The sequence below is a fragment of the Microtus pennsylvanicus genome, chromosome 3 (assembly GCF_037038515.1).
Source record: "Microtus pennsylvanicus isolate mMicPen1 chromosome 3, mMicPen1.hap1, whole genome shotgun sequence".
Classification (NCBI taxonomy): domain Eukaryota; kingdom Metazoa; phylum Chordata; class Mammalia; order Rodentia; family Cricetidae; genus Microtus; species Microtus pennsylvanicus.
This window is the reverse complement of record NC_134581.1, coordinates 19,457,956-19,473,893: the sequence shown is the minus strand read 5'-3', so window position 1 is coordinate 19,473,893 and position 15,938 is coordinate 19,457,956. Positions and strand designations below refer to the sequence as shown.

Sequence of the window (15,938 nt, the reverse complement as noted above, 5' to 3'; positions counted from 1 at the left end):
AAGGCAAGATTCTGCAAAGATGGTTCTATCCAAACAGAACAGCTTCCATTACTAATAGGATTTCAGTACTGCAAGCAGTGTCTGATGTCTCCCAGTCTCTCTGATGTCTCTTAGTAACTCAAAATGACAAGAGAAAACCATGCTGCAGGCCCCAGACACATTCATGTTTCTTCTTACAAATGGCTCAACAGAGGACAGAATTCCCTGTAACTAAGGAATTCCTCCTGAATTAAATTTTTCAAAGAACACCTAGAAACTTTCTGGTATGACATGATGCTGATGAAAACTACAGCACCATTTATGGAATGCTACTAAGCAATGTGTATGAGTGTGCACACACACACACACACAAACACAATGTCTGCGTGTTATCCCCCTCATTTTAGAGACAGAAAACAGATTCAATCTTAGGTATCTCTGACACTACAGTCTTCCAGACTCTTGATATCACACTTCTGCCTAGTTATATAGTCCTGTGTGTGTGGAGGCCGGAGGCCAGCTTCAGGTGTTGTTCCTCAAGGACTGTCCACCTCTCCCCACCCCCTCCAAAAATTTACCAAGTAGGATAGACTGATTAACTACCAAGATCCAGTCTGTCTGTCTGTCTGTCTCTCCAATGCTAGGACAGATATACTGCCATTCCCAGTTATTATTATTAAACTATTCTCTGTGGATCCATCTCAGGTACTCAAGTCCTTCATCAACTGAGTCATCGTCCCAGACTCCCAGACTCTGTTTGAAAATGCCTTTTCAAAAATACTACTTACCAATCTACTAAATCCTCCATAAAGTATACAAAATCCTCCTTGATAATCAGAAAGATCTACAAAGCCTTCAATATTCCTATAGTCATAGGAACAAAGTACTCTGTTGGTTACAGGGTTTATCTGGTCAAAGCCTCCAGGAGTTACTTCCAGAATCACAGGCTTCCTTGTATCACTCCAGTGGTGCTTATAGCAGTTATATCTCTAGAGAGAAGCACAGCATTACCTTCAGGGTCAAATGTAAGCCAAACTCTAATAAGCTTTAATTGCTACTCTCCCAACTCAACTGTAAGATTGTTAATTTTAGCTAGGGAGAAGGGGAAGAGGATAGGAGTGTTTATTTCATTAGAATGTTCATACAAACTGAAGACATTATATTCTTCCTTTATTAGCCAAGACTATGGTTTACACTATGCTGTGAAAGATTTTTAAACTCCCTTATATAGCTCTAAAGTGGAAAGAGGAAACAAGATGAAATGCAGCTGGCAAATGGATGTGCCTAGAGTCCTAGCCACTCAAAGGATGAGGCAGGAGATTGCTTGTGCCCAGGAATTCCAGGGCAGCAGAAGCAACACAACCAGATCCTGTTTCAAAAATTAAACAAAGCAGCAAAAAACAAAACAAAACAAACAACAACAAAAAAAACCCTTCAAACCACATACAGCATAAAGCCCGCACCAAAAGCAAACCCTAAAATCACACACAACACACAGTCACACATCAAAAGCAGACCCTAAAATCACATACAACACACAGCCACACCCCAAAAGCAGACCCAAAATCACATACAACATACACCATCAAAGGAGACCCTAAACAGAAAGTGAAATGTATTCTGAGTGAGTTAAGGAAAAAAGATTTTGACTTTTGATTAGGTTGAATTTCTGGGCAAGTCACAGTATTACATTTAAACACTGTGTTAGACCAGTTATATTAACATACAATTTATCTATATCCAAAAAGAAATTCTGAAGTCAAAATTTTACCAGTGGTATGACTTCTAGGATTTCTTAAAAACACCACTGAAAGGTTACCTCTGAGTTCTGATCACAGCAGTAAGAAAGTGCCCTGGGGATGCTGAGATCCCTTGCAAATCGGAGTAGCAGGGCATCAGATGTCAGCATGAGATGTCTACTGTTCAGTGGTGCTTTCCTACTAGGCTTGCTAACACACCCAAACTCACTCTACAGGATATTCTCCATTTCTCTCAACTGACAGCAGCTGCTAATGGAAATATATCATTATCTCTAAGACCTATTGTTGAGGCCAAGCCTAAAGGACTTTAAAAGTCCATAATTTAGTGTACAGCAAAGATAACAGCAGGACTCATGACCAAATTCAACTTATGTAATCACTGCTTATATAAGCCCAGCATTTGTAATGCAGCCCCCACCTTATTCCAGGGAGATACAGATGTCACATCCTCTACTAACACTGTCCTACCTCTAAGTTTGACAGGTAGCAGTGACGAACTAAAAGGGGAGGTTATAGACCAGTTTCAGGTGCATCTGTTATCCAAAGAGACACACAGAACATTCACCTGAGATAATTAAGATAAGCACACTAAGTTGTGATTCATACAAATCCAACAGAAGCTCCTCAGTGACAATAAACAGTGGCTCATCAGCTTACATGAAACTCTTTAAAATGGTTCCTGGGCAACCAGCCAAGGGCTAGCACTGAAATACACGAGGCTCTGGAAGCTTAAGCCAACAAAAAAAATGCCCACAGGAAGAACTGGAGTTTAAAAGGAGAGGGCCAGTTCTGTAGCACATGAGAATCTACTTCTAACTTCAGCAGAGATAGTGGTTCCCACCAGTGCCAGAATGGAAGGCTTTATTTTCCCCATTGGAAAAGCAGAAACAGCCAGACAGTCTGCAGTCCTCATTACCTGGAAGGCTGAGACCAGAGACTGTCTGCCTGGGCTACTGAGGGAGTTCAAGGCCTGGGAGCAACTTAATTAGACCCTGTCTCAAATTTTAAAAACTGAGGATTGCAGACAGAGTTCAGTGTGGAGAAGGCCTTAGATTTAATCTCTGGTACCAGGAAAATAAAAAGTGCAAATAAACATAAAACCCATTCATGGTTAAGAAATTTAATATTTCATGAGAAAAAACAAAACTCCTCATTCCTTCTCCCCGAAGTCTCTAGTTTAAGCTTTGCAGTGACACACTAAAGAGGTTCAGCTGGGAAAGTCAGGACTGTACTAAGCAAGTGATTTTTCCCAAAGCTGCTAGCACCATGCCAGCACCATGCTGGACTTCAGATAAGCCAGACCTAATACGGAAACATTCAGAAAGACAGAACCAAACCTCCCAGACCTCAAATCTTCAATAAACCAAACTGCTACCAGCTCTAACAGCCTGCTGCAGTGTGGTGAGGACTACTGTCACTGTCTGGAGCACTGTAAGAAGCACTGCTTAGAGATTTATGTTAAGTGTACAAATGTCTTGTTTGCATGTGAGCCTTTGCACCATGTGTGCACCTAGTACAGGCAGAGGTCAGATTCTGGTTACTGGATCCCTTGGAACTTGGAACTGGAGTTTCCAATGGTTGTAAGCTGCTATGTGGGTACTAGGAACCAAACCAGGTCCTCTGTGAGAGCAGCAGACACTCTCAACTGCTGAGCCAGCCTTCTAGTACCATTTTCAATGCTCTGGTTTTAGAGTGGATGATTTTTTTCTTAATGTTCAGACAAAATAAATCTGAAACCTGTTTCCTTATATTTGAGCTTCCTGTTAAATTACATTCATCTATTTCTCATGTTAAGAGGCATTAAAGTTTTATTTCCCTTGGACTTTACTGTAATAGGAACACACAGGTTGTGGAATGATTTCTACAATGAGGACAACATTTAATCATGTGAGAACGCACATTGATAAATGTCAAATCTTACCCTGCCTGTGATTTTTCCCTCGGCAAAGTCAGTTCTAAATCTCTGAAAGAGAAAACACAGGTAAGGAAGGCTCATGAGTCAGCCTTTTATAGCCCAAACAGGTAAAAGCCACAATTCGGTAATTATGATGCTAAACTATGTTATAAAATTTATAGTTTAAGGATAGTTAATAAAGATTGTGGGACTTCATTCCCTATGGAAGGATACCTTGCTCAGCCTAGATACAGGGGGAGGGGCCTTAGTCCTGCTTCAAGTGATGTGATAGACTTTGTTGACTCCCCATGGGAAGCCTTACACTGTCTGAGGAGTGGATAGGGGAAGGAGTGGGAGGAAGGCAGGTGGAGCAGGAGGAGAGGAGGGAAAGGGAACTGAGATTGGTATGTAAAATAAAAGGTTAAAAAAAAACAAAACAAAAAAAATACTGTAGGGTTTTACTAATGAGCAAAATAGATTAAACATATAACGCTTTGTCTTCTATGTACATTTCAAAAGACTAGCACACTATTAAATATAAAGAACTTCCAAATTTTGTTTTCTTTTGTTTATTTGTTTTAATGGGAAAGGTGAAGTTTCACTGTCAAGTTAAAGGTTAATAAAGAGCAGAGGAATGGGCACAAGATCAGAGAGCAGAGCAGGCACAGGGTCAGAGAGCAGAGCGGGCACAGGGTCAGAGAGCAGAGCGGGCACAGGGTCAGAGTGCAGAGCGGGCACAGGGTCAGAGTGCAGAGCGGGCACAGGGTCAGAGTGCAGAGCAGGCACAGGGTCAGAGTGCAGAGCGGGCACAGGGTCAGAGTGCAGAGCAGGCACAGGGTCAGAGAGCAGAGCGGGCACAGGGTCAGAACTCAGGACTCAATGTAACCACTTCACTTCTAGAAGCAGAGAGACCTGCAACTTTAAACACATGGGTCGTCTCACCAAAGCTTCCGTAAGTAGCTCTGTTCTGTGCTCTGTAGAAAACTTCAACGTTTCTGACTTTTTCCCACTTCCTTTACGAAATGTGAGGTTGAACTCTGTTCCTTGTCCTTTTCCAACAGGGCTGATGCTGCAAATGTCTCCATAAGGCCACTGGCAAAAAGAAAGGAAACCTTTAACTTTTGCTCTGAAATATCAGCTGTAAAGTTTGTTTTCATTTCTTTTATTCCATATCCACTGCTTAAAGGAACATTTTACAAATACTGGAGGTTGAAGAGTGGAGCAGCGTTTACAGCAATTCCACAACTCAAGTTCTCTTAAAGGGTTTTAACTATCAAAGACAACAGCAAGAAAAATCTGTATTATGATTTTAATGCTATTAATATAAGGCAATTTAAGTAAGCGAAAAGAAATAGGGAATACTATTTCATGATTGTACTCATTAAGAAGGACATATAAAACATGCCTAATTTAAAATTAAAAGAAGCCGGATTATCTTTAAGCATGCTTACTTATCCATTTTCAATTAGTCTTGCCTTTACAAACAAGCCATTCGAATTTTCCAGTAAGTCTGTGAACAACTAAATTTGTAACATAACTAATATATGCTTGAATAATAGTAACAACTTTAGAAATGGACTAATTTTATAAATGATATTGCTAGAGACTAGAAACAGTAGTAACATAAAATAGTCATTCCTTAGAGACTAAACAGTGTACACACACACTTTACTTCTGCTCCTGAGCACAGAGCACATGCAAACACATATCTACAGACTGACATTTCTCTCCTGAAGTGCTGACTTCAACAGGTAAAACAGACTGCAATCTTGGCTTTTAAAAGTTCATATAAACCTTTAAACAGCTTCTAACATTAATTACCTGATTTGTTACTTCTAAGGTATTGGGATTATATGTAGTAACTGCATGGGTTCCAACTGAAAAGACTCGCTTATACCTACAAGGAAAGACAATCTTACATTTAGTTTTAAGCAACAAAAATTTTTAGTTGAATACATATGATACTAACACAAAATGAACATTTTAATAAATAGAAATGTGTTGGCTGATCAATGGTGATTAAATACAGCTTATTTTTGTTTTCATATTTAATATCCTAAAATATTATCAGATTTAAAACCCATGCACCACTTATTTTACTGGAAACTATTAGTGTTCTACATAGAAAATATGACCTCTTCACAAATGTGGTGATGTTAGCACAGATTTAACTCAGTAAAAGGCAGTAGCCAAGAATGCTGAAAGAATTCTAAATAGGACATTTTTCTTTTAACAAGACACTGCACATGGCTAATTCTTTCAAAGTATCCTTCCATCAAAGCCACAATGGGAAGGAGGAAAAGCTATGGCCTGCAACTGCCCAGTAAAGCATATAAGGGAATGGCAATTCCTACTTAAGCAGCTACCTGCCGTGTGTCTGTTGCAACTTTAAACACATAGGAAGCCTGCATCACAGGCAAGCAACCTTTCATTTCTCACTTTATTGCCTTTACTGAAAGTAACAAAGAAAACAAGAAAAGACACTTGAATTATCAGTAATTCTCATGAAGAGGAGCTTATACTGATGATAAAGTAGAAACTTAACTAGAAAAACATTTAAAAATAAAGACAGCTCTTTATATATAAACATTAAAATGAACAAAAACATTAGGTAGAATAGAATAATAAAGAAAATGTAAGGAAAAAACTGAGAACAAAAAAATTCACTACCACAGATACAGAATTAAGAAAAAAATATTCTCTATAATAGTCTATGCAGATAAATTTCAAAATTAAGAATAATCACTGCACAAAACGTTAGAAAGCTGTGAAGAAAGACAATATATAAAACACCAGACTCAGCAGTCTCCAGAGGGAAGAAAGTGGCAACACCCATGCTTTAAAAACTGTAGACAAGAGGAAGGGCAGCATCTTAACTCTTTAAATGATATTAAACCCAGTGACTGAACAAGGAAAACCAAGACACTGGTTTGTTTTTAAAGCAAGCATAAATAATAACCAAGTAGCTTCTTAAAATCAAAGAAGACGATTCATTTCAGAGAAACAAATTTCAGTTAGAAAAAAACTATTCATGACTGATAACAATTACTGAAATACTTGTATTCAGTAGTATTTTAATTATAAAAATGGACACTAAAGTAAATCAAATACTTTCCAGACCTCTAAGTTTTTCTGCTGTTAACCAATATACTAAAAACATGTACAATATATTGCTCAAAAGCTACTACTAGACTCAGGAGAACACATCATGCTTCTATTAAAGACAGGGTAGTCAACTGCACCAATAATAGCCTGTAATATTTGGGGGTCTATGCCAATGCTCTTGGCTGTGCTCCAGAACCTGACAGTGATACCCCACTGCTGAAGACACCATATATTTAAGTCACAGAACATGGGACTATCAAGCCGGTCCTGACTTGGAAGCTTCATTTATGTTGGCTAGCTTCTGCAGTGCTTGGAGGTGCGCGTGCACTATCAGAAGAGAAAAGCAATCATTAGTCTTCCCCAAGACTAATGGGAGCTACAGTGATGATCAGCCTGGCAAGAAATGCCCACTGGTACGAGAGTGGCACACCTGTATGGGAGTAACTACTTACTTTCTGCCTGGGTTTAAGACCACTCCACAATACAGAACCCATACCTGGAACCACTGTTGGGCCAAGGCCCTGTGACTAGACAAGTCACAGCCCCTGAGGAGAACCTACCACTATAATCCTACTAGACAGGAACAGTGTGAAACTGACTCTAATGACTCACTGTTATACCCATAGATCAATGCTTCTCAACCCATCTCAGAGAAGCTTCTATTGGAAGATGGTGATAAACACAGGACCCACAAATGGTTATGGCGCTGAGTGTGGAATATTCAGCCCTAAGTGGCACATAAATCTCTCTATCAAACCCCCTTCTCCCAAGGCTCAGGATCCTCATAGAATAGGGGATGGAAAGAATGTAAGAATCAAAGGTGGTGAATAAGTAGAGGGAAATGGTTCTTCAAGACACAGCAGGTCAGTTTCACAGGTGAACGCAAAATTGTGACATGTATAAAACCTGTGTAAGGCCAAACCATACCAAATCCTACCATGGAGAGAGTGACACACAGTGCCACCCTGACCAAAGAAACTACTGCCAACTAACAACTGCTGGGAAAGAAAGTCAGTTTAAGAGTATAGCCCCTGTTAATCAAACTGCACTTCAATGGAAGACCACATATTCAAGAATATATGAGTACACAAACTGAACCTGATAGGTATTAAAAACAAACAACAAAAAAACCTCTGAGAGATCAGAAACATGTTTCTTTATTACATTGTTTTATTATCTAATCAGCATATTGTATAATAATAATGCCAAAGTTATTTCCATATAGGCAAAAAAAAACCCTGATAGGATGTGAATTTTTTCTTCTTAAATTTATATTTTTATTAGTTTTTTATTGATTTTTTATTGAGCTCTACATTTTTCTCTACTCCCCTCCCCCCTTCAACCCTCCCCCAAGCTCCCAGTGCTCCCAATTTACTCAGGAGATCTTATCTTTTTGTACTTTTTACTTCCCATGTAGATTAGATCTATATAAGTCTCTCTTAGTGTCCTCATTGTTGTCTAAGTTCTCTGGGATTGTGGTTTGTAGGCTGCTTTTCTTTATGTTTAAAAACCACCTATGAGTGAGCACATGTGATAATTGTCTTTCTGTGTCTGTGTTACCTCACTCAAAATAATGTTTTCCAGCTCCATCCATTTGCCTGCAAAATTCAAGATGTTGTCTTTTTTTCTGCTGTGTAGTACTCCATTGTGTAAATGTACATTTTCCTTATCCATTCTTCGGTCAAGGGGCATTTAGGTTGTTTCCAGGTTCTGGCTATGACAAACAATGCTGCTATGAACATAGTTGAGCACATGTCCTTGTGGCACAATTGAGCATTCTTTGGATATATACCCAAAAGTGGTATTACTGGGTCTTAAGGAAGGTTGTTTCTTAATTTTCTGAGAAATCGCCACACTGACATCCAAAGGGGTTGTTCTAGCTTTCATTCCCACCAGCAATGCAGAAGTGTTCCCTTTACCTCACAGCCTCTCCAGCATAAGTTGTCATCAGTGTTTTTGATCTTGGCCATTCTTACAGGTGTAAAATGGAATCTCAGAGTTGTTTTGATTTGCATTTCTCTGATGACTAAGGATGTTGAGCATTTCCTTAAGTGTCTTTCAGCCATTTTAGATTCCTCTGTTGAGAGTTCTCTGTTTAGGTCTGTACTCCATTTTTTATTGGACTATGTGATCTTTTGGTGTCCAATTTCTTGAGTTCTTTGTATATTTTGGAGATCAGACCTCTGTCTGATATGAGGGTTAGTGAAGATCTTTTCCCATTCTGTAGGCTGTTGTTTTGTCTTATTGACTGTGTCCTTTGCTTTACAGAACCTTTTCAGTGTCAGGAGGTCCCATTTATCTCTCAGTGTCTGTGCTGCTGGGGTTATATTTAGAAAGTGGTCTCCTGTGCCAATGTGTTCAAGTGTACTTCCCACTTTCTCTTCTATAAGGTTCAGTGTGGCTGGCTTTATGTTGAGATCTTTGATCCATCTGGACTTGAGTTTTGTGCATGGTGATAGATATTGGTCTATTTTCATTCTTCTAACATGTTGATATCCAGTTATGCCAGCACCACTTGTAAAATATGCTTTCTTTTTTCCATTTGATATTTTTTGCTTCTTTGTCAAAAATCAGGTATTTGAAGATATGTGGATTAATATCCAGGTCTTTGATTCGGTTCCATTGGTTCTCCTGTCTGTTCTTATGCCAATACCAGGCTGTTTTCATACTGCAGCTCTGTAGTAGAGTTTGAGGTCAGAGATTGTGATGCCTCCAGAAGTTTTTTATTGTACAGGATTGTTTTGGCTATCCTGGGTTTTTTGCTTTTCAATATGAAACTGAGTACCATTCTTTCGAGGTCTTTGAATAATTTTGCTAGGATTTTGATGGGCATTGCATTGAATCTGTAGATTGCTTTTGGTAAGATTGCCATTTTTACTATGTTAATTCTGCCTACCCAGGAGTATGGGAGATCTTTCCACTTCTGGTGTCTTCTTCAATTTCTTTCTTTAAAGATGTAAAGTTCTTGTCATACAAGTCTTCCACTTGTTTGGTTAGTTACTCCGAGATATTTTATGCTATCTGTGGCTATTGTGAAGGGTGTTGATTCTCTGACTTCTTTTCCAGCCCTTTTATCACCTGTGTACAGGAAGGCTACCGATTTTTTTTTAGTTAATCTTGTCTCCTGCCACTTTACTGAAAGTGTTTATGAGTTGTAGAAGTTGCTAAGATGTGAATTTTTATCATAGATAAAATTCATACTACACTTTGCCCAATTTTTTAAAGTCTAAAGTAGAATTAGAAACTAAAGTATAAAATTATTTCCTTTAAACAGAACACATTTCTGCCTAATGTGAAGTAAGGATTGGGTGACTGGTGAAGTAGTTAAGACTTATCTCCATAGCTAGTTGTAAAACTTTGAAGAATCAGAGTTGTCCCATTAGTTTACATCCAATAGTGGGATTCCTGTCTCCTACACTAGTTCTGCTTTGACATTCTAAAGAACTCTCTTTCCACTTTCCATGGAAACTACACTAATTTATATCCCTACCAGCAGTGTCTAAGGGCACCTCTCTATCTTCTCTATCTATCCTCACAGTTTTCCTGATGACAGCCATCCTCACTAGGGTGAAATGATACCTGTGATTGTCATTCATATTTCCACGATGGTTAGTGTCAGTGAGCATTTTTTCACATGTGTGGCTAGTATATATCAGCATCGTAAAATGTCTACTTAGGGCTTTTGTTCATCACTTTGGCTGTTTAGTTCTTGGAGTTCCTTATATATTCTGGTTATTAGCCCCTGGATAGTTGTATGATTTGCAAATACATTCTCTCATTCTGTGGCTTGTCTTTCCATTTCCTCTTAGTTTTGTAGCAGTTTGATGCCATGTACTTACTTTGCTTTCATTTCCCTTGCTTTAGCGGTCTTGTGACTCCTTTCTGCCCATCCGCCCAAACACTGGCCATTCTAATACTTTAAAGTATTTCTGTGTTTTCTTCTCAAAGTTTTGTTTTAGGTCCTATATCGAGTCTTTAAATTCACTTGGAGTTGATTTTTCTAACTTGTGAGAGGTGAGGGTGTAGTCTCATTTTCTGTCTGCACTGTATAGGCCATCCTTCCTCAATGTATGTGTTTATCACCACCACAGATGCTAGGCTTATATCTAGGCTCTGTCCTGCTCCGCTGTTCGGTTTTTATGCCAGCTCCATGCTACTTCAATCACTATAGCTTTGTACAATTTGAAGTCAGGTACATAAGACCTTTTGCTTTCTTTTCCTTCTGGATGGCTTTAGTAATGTGGGGGTTTGTTGTACTTTTGTTCTGATCTGAGAATTTCTTTTTGCTTGGTGAAGAGTGTCACTGGCATTTTGACAGAGACCACATTAAATCTGTAGATCATTTTGAGTAATACAATGTGGATTATTCCTTTATAGTATGAATATGTGTCACTGTGATTGGGTTAATAAAGAAGCTGAGTGGTCAATAGCTGGACAGGCAGAGGTTAGGCGGGACTTGCAAACAAAGAAAGAGAGAAGAGGGGGAAGAGTCTCAGAATAATGAGGAGACCTGGAGAAAAGGACATGAACTTGCCATACTGAGAAAAGGTACCAAACCACATGGCAGAGTCTAGATAAGAAATAAGGGTTAATTTGAAATAATTTAAAAGAGTTAGCTAGTAACATATCTGAGCTATTGCCCGAGCAATTATAATTAATAAATAGTCTCAGTGTGGTTATTTGACAGAATTAACCTTTAAAGGGAACTACTTGGATACTTCCCCAAACTGTACATGATGCACCAATAACTGGGACCCATACATTTTAGACTGATGCAAATAAATCAGATAGGTTATAAATCAGAAGATGTAAGTAAGGTGGAACAAAGCCCTTATAATTCTGTCCAAAAGGCAGAATTATATGCTATTCTCATGGTACTACGGATTTTAAAGAACCTCTCAATATAGTTACTGATTCGCAATATGCAGAAAGAGTTGTCCTGCATATTGAAACTGATAAATTTATACCAGATGATACAGAGTTGACTTCATTATTCATACAGGTTCAAGATATAATCAGGAATAGGCTTTGTCCCATATACATAACACATATCCGATTCCATATGGGTCTGCCAGATCCTCTAGCACAAGGCAATACCAAAATTGATCGATTATTAATTGGCCTCAGAATTTCATAAAAAAAATCATGTCAACAGCAAAGGTTTAAAAGAAAGTTTTCTATTACATGGCAACAAGCTAAGGAGATTATAAAGAGATGTCCTACTTGCTCTTACAATAACCAAACACCATTACCTGTACTCAAAGGAATGAGATCTGGCAAATGGATGTGTTCCACTTTACAGAATTTGAAAAAATTTAAAATATGTACATCACACCATTGACATTTATTCAGGTTTTCAATGGGCAACTGCCTTGAGCTCAGAAAAGGCTGATTCAGTAAACACGCATTTATTAGAAGTTATGGCCATCATGGGTATACCTACACAAATAAAGACAGATAATGGTCTGGCATATGTATCTAAGAAAATAAAATGATTTTTTTGATTATTATAATATAAAAGCATATTACAGGTATACCAAACAATCCTACAGGTCAGGCAGTTACAGAAAGATCAAATTGAACTATAAAGGGTATGCTAAACAGAAAGGGATGGAAAATACCCTCAGAAATAGATTGCATAATGCTTTATTAACCTTGAATTTCTTAACGCTAATGAGAAAGGAACAACAGCAGTAGAGAGATATTGGATAACAGAAAGAACTTCTGAATTAAACCAGCTGGTATATTTCAAGGATGTCTTGACCTCACAATGGAAGCCAGGAGATGTGTTATGTTGGGGAAGGGGTTTTGCTCTTGTTTCCACAGGAGAAGAAAAACTATGGCTACCATCAAAATTAATAAAGATTCTGTTTGAAAAAGAGAAGCCTCTTGAGAAAGAGAAATGACAGCCCATCCACAGAGGTGACACACATACATGTGGTAAGGAAACCTCATAAGGGTTGGGCAGGGTTCTGTTCTTGTCTTTGCAGGAAAATACTCATCTTCAAAGAGTGGAGAGACCTTGGACATCAAGATGCCTAAAGATGAAGACATAGCTATCCAGAAAGAATCAACAAACAAAGAAAAATCTGACTTATGATGCTATACCATCTCCATGGTAAAATTTGAAAATTTGATCATCTGGACATGTATACATCTCTACTTTAAAAAAAAAAACTGGCTTTGGAGTTGGACAATGGCTATCCTTCTCTAAATCCAAGCACATTGTTAAAAGAAAAATTAAAAATTTATGTCTCATGTCAGCAGTCATCTGGTATGCGACAGAAAGAAGATAGATTTTAAGGAAATACTTTTCTCCATGCCCACTTTGTCTAAATTATATCTTTTGTTGAATATATGTCTATATGACTAATGTTTAAGTTTTCAATTATGAACAGTAGATTTTCCTGCAGTAATCTTTGAAGCTTCCAGGAAGATGGGGCCCCACAACAATGAACCCACCTGGTTGATATGACGTCATGATGCTGATAGTGCTACTATGAGACTGGTTTTTGGGTGCCAGCTGTGGAAATGGCGCACCTTCTTAAAAAATTCTGGCCAGAACTCCAAATAAGAACTTCAAAAAACAAACAGACAAACAAACAAAAACCCTATCAACTACTCAGAGACCACTTGCAATCATACCAAACAGCAATCTTGAAACTTAACCATCATTTTACTTTTACAGGATCCCATAGAAAAACACTGCCCCCATGACAGCAGGAAGCAATTCTAGAAAGTGACGTCCCCTCTCCCAACAAAGTTTGTCCTCACAGTTAGAGATACCATTTAGGGATTGATTATTACTCACATAGGGTTGGGGGTTGGGGTGGAAATTATGTAGGCCTAAGATCAAACAACAGGGAAAGCTGAATGAGATAATAGGTACATTAGTGTGAACTTACACACACTAATAATAATAACAGAATGAATACTTGTGAGCTATTATATTTACATTGGTATAGATTTTTGTACATTGATACAAGTTCAAATTATATTTGTTATTTCTGTTTACAATATTTGTACACCTATGCAAAGTTATTTTGTCATACTGTATGCATTCATGTTTCTACCTCTGTTTAAGACATTTTGTGCATTGATACAATTTTAGGATATATTTACCATATTGCATTATATACTTCTACCTCTGATCAAGATATTTATACACTGTTTACATTTTGAGGTCATTGTTCTCCTTTACTGCACAGCTGTTTAAAGATTGTTTAATATTCTGATATGACGTCTTAATCTTTAAGTTATATAGGTATTTAATATTATAGGTTAATAGTCATTCATGTTTCTTAAGCTTTTAGTGAGACTAATTAGGTTCTTTAGATACACAGAGATTGTATTATGCATAGATAGGTAACCTTCAACTACTTCAAAGATCAAAGATCTGTAGAACATGGCATTTAAATAACTTAAGATTCTGAGACACAATTGCTCCTGGCAGCAGCGATCTATTCCTGAGAGAGTGTTGGGCACCAAAAGACACTCCACTTGGGGTTTGTCTTCTTGGCACAACTAGCCTTTGGGCAAGAAACTGCTCATGCCTCGACCACTGACAAAGTGCACAATGTCTGAACTGGACAAGCAGGATATAAGAAAAAAGACTGTGGCCAGGCAGTGGTGGCATACGCCTTTAATCCAAGCACTTGGGAGGCAAAGGCAGGCAGATCTCTGTGAGTTCAAGGCCAGCCTGGTCTACAAGAGCTAGTTCCAGGACAGGAACCAAAACCACAGAGAAACCCTGTCTCAAAAAAAAAAAAAAAAAAAGACTGGCAAATCTTTCCAAGACAGGGTAAGATGGTTTTTAAAAACGTCCTACCTCAAAAAAAAAAAAAAACACCAAAAAACTTCCTACCTCTGAAAATGGTCTAGGCCTTAGCCAAAGTTGGTTGCTCCAACACTGCAAATGAGACTTTGGGTGTTTGCCCAGGCAACCAGCTGTCTCTGTCAACTACTGCACATTTGCTCTCCCTGCCCACTCAGGTAATATTATCTCCCTTCTCAGGCCTTCGATGGGGTTGAAGATTAGATAGTAGCAGTTACCGTCCTCTTATGATTTAGCCATTTCCAATGCAAGATTTAGACTTCTTAGGATAGAATGCTTATTAAAACATTTAGCATACATTCCTTGCTTAATATTGCTTATGCTGGTTGTAATTCTAATCTTATATTTGATCCCAGCAGGCCAATCTCACTCATGAACATCGACACAAAAATTCTCAATAAAATACTGGCAAACCGAATCCAAGAACACATTAGAAAAATTATCCATTATGATCAAGTAGGCTTCATCCCAGAGATGCAGGGCTGGTTCAACATACGCAAATCTATCAATGTAATAGGTCCTTGGACTCCCCACAGGGCAGAGAACCCTGACTGCTCTTAGGGCTGACGAGAGACGGGGAGTTGATTGGGGGAGGGGAAGGGAACTGGGAGGCGGTGGCGGGAAGGAGACAGAAATCTTTAATTAATAAATAAATAAATAAATAACAAAAAAATCTTATATTTGATATCTGTTCCTGTGTATACAGTTTTGTATTGGGTTTAGAACTCTCTTATTTAAACAAAAGGGGGAGGTGCTGTGGGAGTTCCTTTCACTCCTTCAGCCAATAGCCTTTAAGATACCAGGCCACTTGGGAGTGGTCTCTTATACTATAAATGCAGCTGTAGCCTGTGCTCACTCTCTTTCAGGCTGCTAGACTCTGTTCCTCTTCCCTGTTCATGCAGAGGACTGTGACCTAGGACAGTGATCTGTGAGTTTTCCCTAAATAAATAACCTTTTATTATACGTAATTCTGAACTAGTGTGGGATTATTTTGTAACTTCCATCATCAAGACAGATTTTTCTATTCTTAGGAAAAGCTGTCTTTGTAGGGTAAAATTCTTCAGGGGGTAGAAAGGTATGATAGACAGTTTCTGTTTGCCATCAACACTCACACTCGGTTTCCAAGGATCTGAGGCTAGGGTCCTTGCCATAGCATGCTCATATCAGCAACACACAGTATTAAACTTTATTAAACATTATTAAACATACTTAGAACTTTATACATTCAGGATTTCTTCCACTTCCTACCAGACACTGCTGCTACAGGAGGCACCAGGGCATAACTGTTATGCTCACCAACTCTGTGGTCACACTGTCTGCACTGAAATACTTCCTGGGCTACTCATCAACTATGGACCCTCTGATA

General features: G+C 38.5%; 1 protein-coding gene across 2 annotated transcripts in view; it reads right to left on the bottom strand.

Annotated features, from left to right (window-relative positions):
* Positions 1 to 15,938, bottom strand: part of Dnajc13 (DnaJ heat shock protein family (Hsp40) member C13) — a 116,104-nt gene that overhangs the window by 79,917 nt on the left and 20,249 nt on the right. For both annotated transcript variants that reach the window (XR_012909962.1, XM_075964807.1), the window contains exons 3-6: positions 5,455 to 5,530; positions 4,576 to 4,725; positions 3,661 to 3,702; positions 768 to 968 (exon numbers count right to left, since the gene is read on the bottom strand). Coding sequence is in view for 1 of the 2 variants with exons in the window: in XM_075964807.1 (XP_075820922.1) it covers positions 768 to 968; positions 3,661 to 3,702; positions 4,576 to 4,725; positions 5,455 to 5,530 (469 nt within the window). In the remaining variant the exon portion in view is untranslated. The remainder of the gene's footprint in view (positions 1 to 767; positions 969 to 3,660; positions 3,703 to 4,575; positions 4,726 to 5,454; positions 5,531 to 15,938) is intronic.